Consider the following 13,277-nt stretch of genomic DNA (forward strand, 5'->3'; position numbering starts at 1 on the left):
CCTAGGACTGAGACAGTCTTCCTGATCAGCTTGTTTAGTCTGCTGGCATCACATGTAAAAATGTCGTTGCCTCAGCGTGCAGCAGCATAGAAGACTGCTCCAGCTACAGCATATTGGTGGAACATCTACAGCAGTGATCTATGCACTCCAAAAATACAAGCCTCCATAGAACTAAAGGTCACTCTGGCCTTTCCTAGTACAGTGCCTCAGTGTTCTAGTCCACTCCAGCCTGTTGCCCAAGTGTACTCAGGGAATTTGTACTTCACAAGCATCCACACATAGGCACTGCTGCCCCCTACTGCTTTAATGAGAAAACATTGTTGAAATAATCATCTAATGAGTGCACTACAGGGGGCGCAGTGGGTTGGACCGGGTCCTGCTTTCTGGTGGGTCTGGGGTTCGAGTCCCGCTTGGGGTGCCTTGTGATGGACTGGCATGCTGTCCTGGGTGTGTCCCCTCCCCCTCCGGCCTTACGCCCTGAGTCGCCGGGTAGGCTCCGGCTCCCCGCGACCCCGTATGGGACAAGCTGTTCAGAAAGTGTGTGTGTGTGTGTGTGTGTGTGAGTGCACTACATTCCATTGTCAAGCCTTGCTTGGAGTCTGATTAGTGTCAGACCGTTATCTTAAAGTTCTGGAAAACATAACATATCAGGAAAGAAGGACAATATACTAATGTCAAAAGGCATGGGAAAATGCACTGCACATTAGGTGGAATATGTGCAGCAGTGGAAGCTCAGTATGTAAAACACCTGGTCCATAGATTTTAAACTGGTGCCCTCTAAGGGCACTTTGTGGTGCTTCAGTCTCTCACATCCAGTGGTCTGTCTGGAGGGGTAAGTGCTGTACCACACCTCTGTAGGTTACAGTGTTGGTTTCACTTTTTGAGAGCAGGATCAGTTCTAATAGTGACAGCCTAGTTTTGACTGCTCTGCTCTGTGCACTTTTGATTTATCATAGATCTGCACCTTTCCTTGGTTAACTGTCCAGTGAATTTATTGACAACGACAAGAGGTTGTGCAAGGTCCGATGTTGATATATTTATTTCCTCAGACCAACCCCAGAGCAAATTTAATAAGAGATACAGTCTTATTAATGAATATTAACAAATTTCATGGTACTGTAGAGTCATATTCATTATCAAGTGTAAACACCTACTTTTATAGTTTTAATTTTATTTAATTTGACTAGTTAAAAAAAAATCTTTTGAAACAAAAATCCTTAAAACTACTGTACCCAAGTATTTGAGGGGCTCTTGGCCACGGGGGGAGTGGCAGGCTTGCCCGGGTTCCACTCTTTGGCGTATCTGGGGTTTGAGTTCTGCTTAGGGTGCCTTGCAACGGTCTGGCATCCCATCCTGGATGATGATTGGGCTCAATAACAGAAATCAGTTCATATGTATTAAAAAATTATTTTGATTTTGTTCAAATGTTGGACTTTTTCAATATGTGTGTGTGTGTGTGTGTGTGTGTGTGTGTGTGTGTGTGTGTGTATTTGTAAGGAATTCTAAAACACGAATTGATTTTGCTTTGTCCCTTTGTATTGATCATGTGGGAGAGTTTCTTGGCAGGTTAGTCAATCTGTTCATCCCATAGTTGATTCGGCAATAAAAAGTATTCAACTATTCCTAGTAGACTGATTCAGTGATACCTTTCAAAACCATAACTAACCAAGGTAGTACAGAAGTTTCATGGAGAAGTTTAGCACTCCATTCAGAATCTTACAATCACAGTCATTTATGCAGATTATAAAGTAACAATCTGAAGGAGATGTTTTGGGAAATATATGTAAGTGTGGGATAGGAGTTACAGAACAGATCATTTAATATTAATGATTCATCAGCCAACAAAGGTATTGAATGGCATTGTATTTTTTATTTTACATTACAATGGAAAAGAACTGGGTCAACAAAGGGAGGTAGAATGAGTATGCCAAGGAAATGCAAATTCATACGAGTACAAGTAAATACAACACAAGGACAAAACGTTACAGTATTTCCTAAGGATTTTTCTATCTCAGTTCCAAAAGGTTGGTCAAATCCTCCAAAATTCATAAAAGTTATGATGCAGGTGAAACATTAATTTTTTTAGTATATTCACTAATATAACTTTCTTAAATTAACCATCATCACCTAGGGTGAAAAGGGCTTCCCAGGGATTCCTGGCCCCCCTGGAATTGTTGGTTTCCTGGGAAATGAAGGACCTCCAGGTCCAGAAGGTGAAATGGTGCGTGACTGACATCTTTTCCCTGTTTCACACTGCCAGCCTTCTTTACCTGTTGCTTCAGTACTATAACACACTGTGTTGTTCATCCATTACATGTGAGCTGTAACACAACACTCTGTGTGTATTGTTCATCTATGGCTGTAACGCTGTCTTTTTCTAATATTGTGTATCCCCTGTCACTCTTTTTTCATCTTGTTCATCCATACCTTAGCCTTACGCACACGTTAAACCTTTATTTTACGGAACTCTGAATTTTATATCTTCTATGTGTCTCAACAGGGAGACATGGGAACACCTGGCCTGATAGGACTTAAAGGAGCACGGGTGAGGTCTATTTCTTGTCACTGAGAGTGTTGCAGAGTGTTTAAAGCACTCTGTATAAAGATGCAAATGTACGCTATAGAGAGCAGTGTATCACCGCAATATGTGCCTCTTCAAAGTGTAGTTCATTGATGTTTACAGTGTATTTTTACACTCTCTGGGGAGGATAAGCCCAGGCTGGCTTGGCCATGACTTTCACAATTTGCTGTATGTTTTGCAGGGCCTTCCTGGGAATGCTGGATCCTTTGGACACCCGGGGTTGCCGGTGAGGCCCTGTTTCCCAGAGTATTCTTTGGAGCTCTCTCTCATTTTACTGTAAATGCAACTGTGTGTTTGTAGTCTGACTGATGTTTAAGAAAAGTAGTTTCATACTTCTGTCTGCAGTGTGATTCTTATCTCTCTCTGTAGGGCACCCAAGGAAGAACAGGACCCATGGGATCTCCTGGAATTCCAGGATGCAATGGAACGAAGGTGCTTTCATAAGAGGCCTTCAGTGTCTCATTTCTATCATCTGTAGGCCTGCTCATACACATTTACACTCACAAATGGAAGTTTGTATGGCCACCTGCATAACGGCCTGCTTATTTTCCAGGGTGAGATGGGATTCCCTGGACTTCCTGGTCCAAATGGTTTTGACGGACGTCCTGTAAGATCATTTTCTTTCGATTACCATTCATCTCTGCTTTGCAGCTGCTCAGTTGCTACTTGGTACAGGCGTGTGTGTGTGTGTGTTAGAAGTCATTGATTATGGAATACTATTCCTCTTATATTTGAGATGCTTCACTGGGTAATATCCTTCATGATGAAACCACAACAAGAATTTTGGTTATATTTGCAGGGTATAGTTGGTCCACCTGGCCCAAAGGTAGGTTTTTGTTCCTCTTGTTTTTTCTTTCCCAGAAGTTCACTGGATTTTGATTCAGTCCAGTTTTGTGTATTCTGTAACTGCATTTTATTGTTAGTGCTGGAGTCTGTATTTCAGCAGGTATACTTTGTTCGTACAGGGTGACTGTTCCCAATTACCAACATCTGTACCACCCAAAGGAGTATCAGGTTTACCAGGAAGAAAGGGCCCAGATGTAAGGAATTTAATTTCTTGTCACAGTGTGAAAAACAGCATAGCTATCATTAAATGACTTTCTAGACAGTGTCTGACTTTACATTTTAATTTCTGTTTGTTCTCCGTTTAAGGGTCAGTGTGGGAGATCTGGTCCCCTGGGTCCACCTGGGCCAGTGGGTCCCTCTGGCAGACGGGTAAGAGGGCCACCTGAGCTATGAAAATAGCATGGTAACTGCATGTTCATCTTATTAGAAATTTGAAGTGTTCTTTCTTCCCCAGGGGGTTGTGGGACCATGTGGTGTACCAGGACTAAAGGTGAGACATTACGTATCCTCTGTGTAGTTTTACATATCTTACTGAACTCTGTGTGTGCATATTCGTACCTGTGTTCTGTTCTCTGTGTTGACTTTCTTCTAAACTTGACGTGTAAGTGGGAACTCATGTAGAGCTGTGAATTAACTGATCTGTTCATTGTGGGAGAAATGGCCAATGTTTCTGTTCTTCCTTGAAGGGTCAAGAGGGGAGGCGCCCAAATATTCCAGGGCCCAGCGGGAAGAAAGTGAGTATTTTTTTGGAAGACTTTAGTACCTGCTTTTGTCTTTCGCTTGCATTGCAGCATTTCTGAATAAAAACTGATGTAAATACTTAAACTCGATTAAGATTACAAACATGGTCCTGTTAAATTCATGTATTCAGAAATAAACGCTATCTAGCTATCTAATATGACAGTGTCAAAACTGGTACTGTAGCAGATTTTTCTTAATTTTTGAATAGAGGTAAAAAAAATCCAAAGTAAAGATACAAGCTATTTCTTGTGAAGTGGCAGAAACACCTGTTGCTCGTATTACGAACTTTTGAGGTAAAATTTTTGAAAATTATCCACTTCATCTATTTATATTTCATTTGCTGTTCCTTTTTCTAAAAGTTCTGCAAATAACCCATGCTTCTATGAAACACCATTAGAAAATGAATTCAAATAAAAAAACTCCTGATGCTGATTTTAAATTAGTTGAAATACAGTATTAAAATAAATTTTAATAAATCTATTGTGTTTCAGTCATTTTCAGTGAATTTATATGAGTTTTAATTCTGATGCATTTCAAAATTAATACTAAAATAAAAGCGGCAGACATCCCATACAGTGTGTACCCTGCATGATGCCCTATGCTTTGGGACCACAGGTACTGAGTGAATAGATGAGTGGAACTACACACACACACACACACACTTTCTGAACCGCTTGTCCCATACGGGGTCGCGGGGAGCCGGAGCCTAACCCGGCAACTCAGGAGGGGGAGGGGACACACCCAGGACGGGACGCCAGTCCGCCACAAGGCACCCCAAGCGGGACTCGAACCCCAGACCCACCAGAGAGCAGGACCCGGTCCAACCCACTGTGTCACCGCGCCCCCTGAGTGGAACTATTACAGAATATTTTCTATTTTATATGGCTGTATCTGTAGTTTCTGCCAAATAAATACTTGAATAAGTGGAGAAATATCTGTGTTTTTTAGCATTTACTGATTCTGACTTAGTTGTACAAGAGGCTTTGGGGTCATGAACAAAGAAAAGAAAAAGAAAATGAGTACCAAACAGAATTTTTGGGGAAGTGCCATAATTTTGCCTGTTTTCTTATTTTCTCTTTTCTTGGTAAATGAAGAATTTGTACCCAGGCTACTGAAACCGTGAACAAAAGTGACTATATTAATGTGTGTTAGGTGCAGTTTGCTAAAAATGTTAGAAGGTCTAACAAAGATATGAAGTATGAGATGTAAGAAAGTGATTGTCTTTCAAGGCAATGTTATAGTCGTCTATTCCCAGCAAAAGGCAGTGTAAGCAAAATTTTGTAGTAACACCCAGGATAAACCTGTGCTTTAAAATACTCAAAAACACTAAATAATGATCACATTATAGTTAATATATCAATGTGTAGCAATATAATAATGAATTTTTCATTTGTAAGTATAGATCCATCTCATACCTCTTCCACTGTTACATGTAGTAATCTATATGTTCACACCTGTAGTAACTTCACCATGTACTTGACAAGGTATTACTATACATTGCCTGTGCATTGCTCCTCGACATTTTGTGCTGGATGCCTGACATTAAATTTTGCAGGGTGAGCGAGGTCCACCTGGAGTAACAGGGCAGAAAGGAATAAAGTTGTACTTAGACAAACCCAGAGACCTGAAGGTAAATTATACATCTGTGCACATTTATTTAAACTGTATAACAATATAGTTATTGTCATTAAATCAAATATCTCATTGTTGATATGATTTTCATAAAATAATAAGAAATTTGTAGAAATTGCTTACCTGTACATTCTCAGTTGTCTTTTGTCTTTTTACAATGGCCCACATGCTATAGAACCTAGTTATGTCCATGTCGTAATTGGGGAGAATCTCAGATGTTATCACCTTTACATTTACTTATCCTGATTTCATCATTTTACATGTTATACATGATCAAATAGTGCATAACTCATAATTTAGTGCTTACGTAGTTTTTAAACAAGATAAACGTAGTATTCAGATTTCAATATGTTATTCAGCATTTTTTTTAAAATATAAGATTTTATTTATGTGATATTAACTAAGTGTACTTGCGTTGGGATCAAGAGTGAGGTTAAAATTTTGTATAAGACCACTGAGATTTTTTGTTTATCACTACAAATTTACCCACACATAAAACATTCGGACTATAGAACATATTCAAATTTCAAACGTGTTTTTTCTGGATTTTGTTGGATCCAGGGGGAACCAGGAAATCCAGGAGATCAAGGCTGTCCTGGGGAGCCTGTCAGTAATGTTATTCTGATGCAGCTGAACCCTTCTTATGCTTTGTAGACAATTGTTTTACCCATGTAATTTAGTAGAATTTTGAGTCACAAACTATTTTTGTCCACTTTTACACAGTTTTGTGCTTGTCAGTTTGTATTTTTGATCTCTCTGTGACTTCCAATCTGTATAGGGTTGTGCTGGAGGATCTGGACTGAAGGGAAGGAAAGGTGATCAGGGGGAATGTGGTCTTGAGGTATTATATTTATCCTTTTTTTGTTTTATGGCAATTGATAGAATCAAAGTTACATAAATATTTCTGTTATGGAAGCCAATGATAAAACACTTGTACCTTAAATTTTTAATACATTTGGGGCTGCAAGTGTTAATAACTTGAATTGTTTGTAAGTCCAACCACTGTTTCACAATATAAAATGTTTTTAATGCAGCTTAATCCTCTAATTTATTAATGGGTTAGGTTCTGTTTAAACATCAAATAAAGCTGTAAAGTAAAACATTAGCTCTAAGACTTTTTGCTCCATTTTCATCACCTGCTCATATATTGCAGGGTATAAGTGTTCCTCTATCCACTATCAGAAATTACAGGTAACCCTTGATTTACAAAAGTAATTCAGTTCAGAAAATATTACATATATATTGAATTTTATGGTACCAAGAGCCTTCGGAACAAGAATAGTGCATTCTCAGTTTATTCAAGAACCACAAATCAATTTTGCCAAGTACATTTACATTTATTCATTTAGCAGACACTTTTCTCCAAAGCAATGTACATCTCAGAGAAAAATACAATGAGTGCATTACATCAACAGACTTGTATGCAGACACATGATTCTAAAGTACAGTTAATTTGTCACATTCCACCAAATGAACCAGTGTACACTAAACAAGTAACTGCATAATGATTTATGCATTTTCAACAATTTCTAATCACAAAACTATTAAAAGTAAACATTTACATGTTTATCGTGAACTGAATAGATCAGGGGAGAACCAAGTCCAAAATAGGTGAGCAGTTGTGAGAGGGAGAGGTCACCGCATCAGAGCCAAAACCAAAATTCTTTGTACTTTTCATTTTGTAGTTTTTGTGTGAGGGACCACCATGTGGGCAGACGTGGAGAAGCGTAGAAGTCTGGTTGCGATGTAGCGAATGATCACATCTTCTTAATGTCCGGGAGCAGATCTGTTGATGGTTTTGTAGGGCAAGGAGTCTGGAATTTGATGTGAGTGCTGTTTGTCCATCATTGTGGATGAAGACCTCGACATCTCTATTAATTTGATAAGGAGGTGTCGAGACTGCGCATGACATGGATTAAAGTGAGGGGGATTTGTGCAACGTCAGCCTCACTCTCTCTTCCCAGTTTCCATCTCTATCTAGTGGCAGGACAGAAGTTGAGAGGGCTGAAGATAGGGCTGAGCACAGCCTTCCACTGAATTTGATATAGCTATAGGAAATCAATACAAAGAGACAAGGAGGGGTGATACATGGGAATATTTTGGCAGGTCAGACATAACTCGTATTGACAGAATGCCACAAAGAAGTGGAGAAAGGATCGGCTCAAAGGAACAGGTTATGGCTGTGTGCGACAGCAGGAGGTCTGACATTTCAGTTTCTGACAGGAGATTAAATGCAGAAAGAGTGACTTCGCTGGAGGTCCAGCATGACCGAGCAGGTGGATGGCGAGATCTTGTCCGTGATTGGGTTGACTTTCTTTCCGGAAAACAAGGCAAAATCGTCAGCGATGAGAGAAGAGGGAGGAATAGGAGGACAGAGTAGTGATCACAAAGGCAAAGAGTCTGTGTAGTTTGTTAATTGCAGACTGCAGTTTGTTGTAGAGGAAGGTGGTTTTAGCTGAAGAAACAGCAGAGTGGAAGGTTGCTAGGAGATTCTTGTGAACTTCCAGGTCTATGAGAGTCTTAGATTCTGTCATCATCGCTCTGCAGTCCGGAGTTTATCCTGTTGGCACATAGTATATCAAATAACCATGAGGTGAAACTAGAGCGTGCTGGTCTGGATGTTAGAGAACAGAGAGTCTAGAGAGGAAAACAGGGCTGAGAGAAAGACGTTAGTGTTTTCTGTGAACAGCTCTGTTAATTGTGCAGCAGAAGGGAGAGCACATACTGCGGCAGAGGAGGAGTCGAGACGGAGGAAGGCAAGAGAAATTTAAGGTTCCGATGGAAGGTGACAGAGGGTGCAGAAGAGGGGTTAGTAGTAGTGATGCATGGCTGAAGGACATGACAAAATGATCAGACACATGCAGCAGAATAACACAGAGGACAAGATATCCACAGTTTCGAGAGAAGACAAGGTTGAGGTGACTGTTGCTTTTGTGAGTAGCAGAGGACTGGGACAGAAAGCTGCTTGCATGATTGTTCTTGACATGCAGGTTTATGTCACCCTTAATGTTGAGGACATCCAGGAATTGGCCGGGAGCCGCCTATGTCAGAGGGACGAGGGGTGTGGGAGAATGAGTAGTTTATGGAGAGGGCTGCAGGTTTGGCTGTGTCATCCAGAATTCTGTGAGGGCTAGAAGGTTCAGTGAGAGGTGCGAAGCATAGGCCGCGATGAAATCAACCTTCCTCGCAGCAGACTAGCAGTTCCCAGAAGAGACCCAGTGAGAGGTTGAAATAGCATGGATAAATGGGGATAAACCAAGTTACTGTAGCAGCATGTCCGTCTGGGTCTCTGCTGATGGTGATGTAGTGCAGTTTGGTTGCCGTAGACAAGTTTAATGTTAAACATGTTCCACACATGATTCCTTGCAGAACATGATGTTGATGGCAGAACTCACATACATAGTGGTAAAGGCCTCCCTTGGTGGACTCTTTCAGGTAGACTCCCTTTGAGACTGCCACACCTTGAGGCTCCTGCTACATGTTACCAGAGAAGCAAAACCAAAACTGCTCACGTGATTAGAATCAAAACAATAAAAACAAAGGTGAGGCATGATATAAGGTACAGGACACAATTTGGATAAATACCATTAATACATCACAAAACATCTGTGCTGTTACCATTCAGTACAACGGAGTTAAACAGTTGCTGTCACAGAACACATACATACCCAGCAAGTACTCTAGAACAGCCATTACAACACTGTGGCAAGCAATAACCCCATAACTCCCTAAAATGTTTGCCCGTTCACCTATGTACAGTCACAGATAGTGGCAGCACCGCATTATGGAAGACCACAGTTCCTCTCGCCACCGCTACAATAACTTACTAGTTAATGTATTGTACTGTACTGTATTATATCATAAAACCAAATATTGCCCAAGCTTTCAGCATGATATAGAACATTTAATGATTTTCATACCCTTAATAAAGTCATTAATAAGTATATTTCTAGGCAGTACATTTCGGAAACAGATTGCGTTTTCTTTGCATTCACATATGGATTATTCACTTAGACATTTTTCTCCAAAGCAATGCAAATCTCAGAAAACAATATAAAAGTGCCTCACACCTATTGCTTTTGCTGAGGGCAGTTTTCTGTCTCAACAAGGGATCCACATTTATTGGGAACAGCTTTCTAAAGCTGTGCATTGTTGCCAAAATGTGCATCTATGTCTGAAAAACCATCACACACACACACACACACACACACACACACACACACACACACACACACGAACACATTGACTGAAACCGCTTCTCCCAAGCAGGGCCGCGGTGAGCCCGAGCCTAACCTGCCAACACAGGGCGCAAGGCTGGAGGGGGAGGGGACACACCCAGGACAGGACGCCAGTCCGTCGCAAGGCCCCCCAAGCGGGACTCAAACCCCAAATCCACCAGAGCACAGGCACCGCACCCCCTTGAAAAACCATCAGCTAATCTATTAACAGTAAATCTGCTTATAGCTGGGCTCTCTTCCCAGTTCCATTCCATTGCATTAAAGGGCAGCTGGCGGAGTGCTTTTTTTCCACTTCACAGAAACATCCAGCAGCTACTGACATCACCTCCACACTTGAAGGCCACTTGCTAGCATAGTGGTTACAGCCTCTGCTTTTGAGCGTGAAGGTTGCCAGTTTGAATTGCATGTATTGCTGTAATACCCTTCATAATAGCATTTTCCCTTTCCCTAAATTGCTCTGTTAAAATTATCCAGCTTGATAGATGGTAAATAGCTGTAAATTTCTTTGGATGAAGGTGTCACCTAAATGAATAAACAACACAATGTAGTTGTCAGACACTCCTATGGAGTTTCCTACACTTCCCATAATGCAACACTCTCACATTCCAAACACACCAACAGATGGAAAAATCTGGATGCAGACATTTGAGTCACTTCATGATTATCAAACTCTTAATGAGGTAATTAATGGCTATGTTTCTAGGCAGTAAGTTTTGGAAACAAACGGTGTTTTCCTTATATCCAGGAGACAGCAACAAATATAGTGCCGACAATTGTATATTACTTCACTTCCCCTTCACTTTTTTATAGTTTTTTTTTTTTTTTGTTGACATTTTGAACAAAGAAAGTTTATAAATTGAAGGATGCCTGTATATCACACCCATAGCCTCCTATTTACTGTGATCTGTTCTGGTTTGAATGCAAGGCAATGCCATGTGCTTCCTGTGCATCAGGTGGTATAGAAGAATGAAATAGTGCATACAGTGTAATGTAGGGCAGCATTATGAGAATGTATTAAGAAGTGTTTGGCCTTAAGTACCAACTGCATGTTTCATTTGCAACTGAGGACACAATAAAACTGGCCGCAAGGAAGCAGCTTATTAATTACCTAAACATGTCTGTAGTCAAAAAGCACAATAATAGGCATGTGCCTCTGTTTATTTAGTAGATAATTTCTCTATAGTCTCTAAAGAGAAAGTCTCAATAGATGTAGCTATAATAAACAAAAAATATATAGGAAGAAATTGTTCTGGAAAGGCTTTGTGGCACTGTCTCCCACTGCCCTCTCTCACAGTGATCTGCATTTTGCAGTCAACTAACGGTGACAAGCAGAAATGCAAGCTATTTTTGATTTTCAAAAGTTAAGTTTCACAAAATAGAATGTTGAAGAAAATGCAATTAAAAAGAAATAAACTGAGAAATGTTTATGTCTTTGAAGTTTTGTAGGTACAAGTGTATTGATTAGAAAAATTTTGGAAACACTGTAAGCAATGGAAAGTTTTTTTAAACTAGCATAATCTCACACACGCACACACGCTGGCTGAAACCGCTTGTCCCAAGCGGGGTTGTGGTGAGCCGGAGCCTAACCTGGCAACACAGGGCACAGGGCTGGAGGGGGAGGGGACGCACCCAGGACAGGACGCCGGTCCATCACAAGGCACCTCAAGGAGGACTCGAACCCCAGACCCACCAGAGAGCAGTACCCAGCCAAGCCTGGTACACCACCACACCCCCTCCTACTAGCATAATGATCTTTTTTAAAACAAAAATGTTGCATTTGCCCATGGGATAAATCTCTGAAAACATTTCTTGTCATTATTACCTGTCACCAGACTGTTTTCAAATTAGCAGATATCTACTGAACTGCAAATAATGTAACACAAATTTCAGTGTATGGCCTCTATCCTGAGGTGGCACACAAAACCAGTTGTCTGCTGTTGCGGTCACTATTTTTCCTTCTATTGCAATAATGTACAAACAGCAAGCCAAGCCTCACTGTACACCACCACTCCTGTATAAAAGCTGTGTCTTATCTGTGTCTCTTCCATTCCTCTTTCAGGGAATTGCTGGAAACAAGGGAACCTGTGGTATCTCCGGTCTCCTGGTAAACTTGTTTGTCATTCGTGAACCAAATACAACTGTCTGGTTGACCGGTTAAGTAAGGTGGGGTCTGGAGTCTGCTTTATGGTGCTGGACTGTTTTCACAGTTTCTATTTTATGCAGGGCCCGAAAGGTTGCATTGGCCAGCTTGGACCCACAGGGATTCCTGGTGTGCCAGTGAGTTCAGAGCTGGATGCCATGAATGCTCACCACATTTTTGTGTTCTTTTTATTGGCCTGGTGGTCACTGTGTGGTTGTGTTCTTTCAGGGACATAGAGGTGACTGTGGTCCGCTTGGTCCTCCTGGGGATGTGAGTCAGAAAATATTGTACCTTTTTTATTTAAAATTGCTCCTAATATCAATAGAGTACCACTTTGTAGATTCTGTAATACATAGCTGAAACGCACACACACAAATACCCGCAGTATTTCGATTGAATAGTTGTTTTAAATATACTGATTTTATGTGTTGGTACTGTCTAAGTCTTTGGAGTGCTGTCTGTTTCAACAGTTGATCCAGGTGGCCAGGTGTATCAAAGGATTACCTGGATTTTGTGGGCCACCTGGACCACAAGGTCCACCAGGTCCTTCAGGTATGGCTGACCATCACAGTGGCCTTCGGGAGTCTGTTACCATTTTTAACAAGTAAGTGATATCAGATTTTGTGACACTCTGATGTCTCTTTCTTTTCAGGTCTGAATGGTTTTCCTGGACAGCGAGGCCCACCAGGTGACCTCTAGAAGTTTTTGTTCTTTTCTCTTTCGGAATATCTAGTATGCAAGTATGGATATCTAGTTTCCACATGTTTCTGTAGCACTGCAGGTTGCTCAGATGTCTCCTTCTTAAATTGTCATGCTTTAAAGAACCGACATGAGAGAATACACAGATGCAAGCACCCTTTGCCAATACATTTTTCTTCCCAAGGCTCCTCTGCTCCTGGTCCGTGTGGGTTAGCTGGTCTTCCTGGTTACAGTGGCCTCAAGGGAGAGAGAGGTGACCCAGGCCCCTGCATCCCCGGACCCCAAGGACCTACTGGCCCCAGGGGGCAAACCGGTCCTCCAGGTGACCCGGGACCTCCAGGATTACCAGGTAAATTTTCCTCTCTTCATTACTATTGTTCATGTCTATTACAAAAAGAAG

General features: G+C 41.2%; 1 protein-coding gene across 1 annotated transcript in view; it reads left to right on the forward strand.

Annotated features, from left to right (window-relative positions):
• Window positions 1-13,277, forward strand: part of col4a3 (collagen, type IV, alpha 3) — a 60,307-nt gene that overhangs the window by 17,929 nt on the left and 29,101 nt on the right. Inside the window, exons 3-21 of the mRNA XM_018732119.2 lie at window positions 2,132-2,221; window positions 2,501-2,545; window positions 2,763-2,807; window positions 2,951-3,013; window positions 3,135-3,188; window positions 3,381-3,407; window positions 3,547-3,621; window positions 3,734-3,796; window positions 3,882-3,917; window positions 4,114-4,161; window positions 5,724-5,798; window positions 6,362-6,406; window positions 6,579-6,641; window positions 12,098-12,142; window positions 12,262-12,315; window positions 12,407-12,448; window positions 12,649-12,730; window positions 12,831-12,866; window positions 13,062-13,226. Of these exons, the coding sequence (XP_018587635.1) occupies window positions 2,132-2,221; window positions 2,501-2,545; window positions 2,763-2,807; window positions 2,951-3,013; window positions 3,135-3,188; window positions 3,381-3,407; window positions 3,547-3,621; window positions 3,734-3,796; window positions 3,882-3,917; window positions 4,114-4,161; window positions 5,724-5,798; window positions 6,362-6,406; window positions 6,579-6,641; window positions 12,098-12,142; window positions 12,262-12,315; window positions 12,407-12,448; window positions 12,649-12,730; window positions 12,831-12,866; window positions 13,062-13,226 (1,153 nt within the window). The remainder of the gene's footprint in view (window positions 1-2,131; window positions 2,222-2,500; window positions 2,546-2,762; window positions 2,808-2,950; window positions 3,014-3,134; window positions 3,189-3,380; window positions 3,408-3,546; window positions 3,622-3,733; window positions 3,797-3,881; window positions 3,918-4,113; window positions 4,162-5,723; window positions 5,799-6,361; window positions 6,407-6,578; window positions 6,642-12,097; window positions 12,143-12,261; window positions 12,316-12,406; window positions 12,449-12,648; window positions 12,731-12,830; window positions 12,867-13,061; window positions 13,227-13,277) is intronic.

The sequence above is a fragment of the Scleropages formosus genome, chromosome 10, assembly GCF_900964775.1.
Source record: "Scleropages formosus chromosome 10, fSclFor1.1, whole genome shotgun sequence".
NCBI classification, from domain to species: Eukaryota; Metazoa; Chordata; class Actinopteri; order Osteoglossiformes; family Osteoglossidae; genus Scleropages; species Scleropages formosus.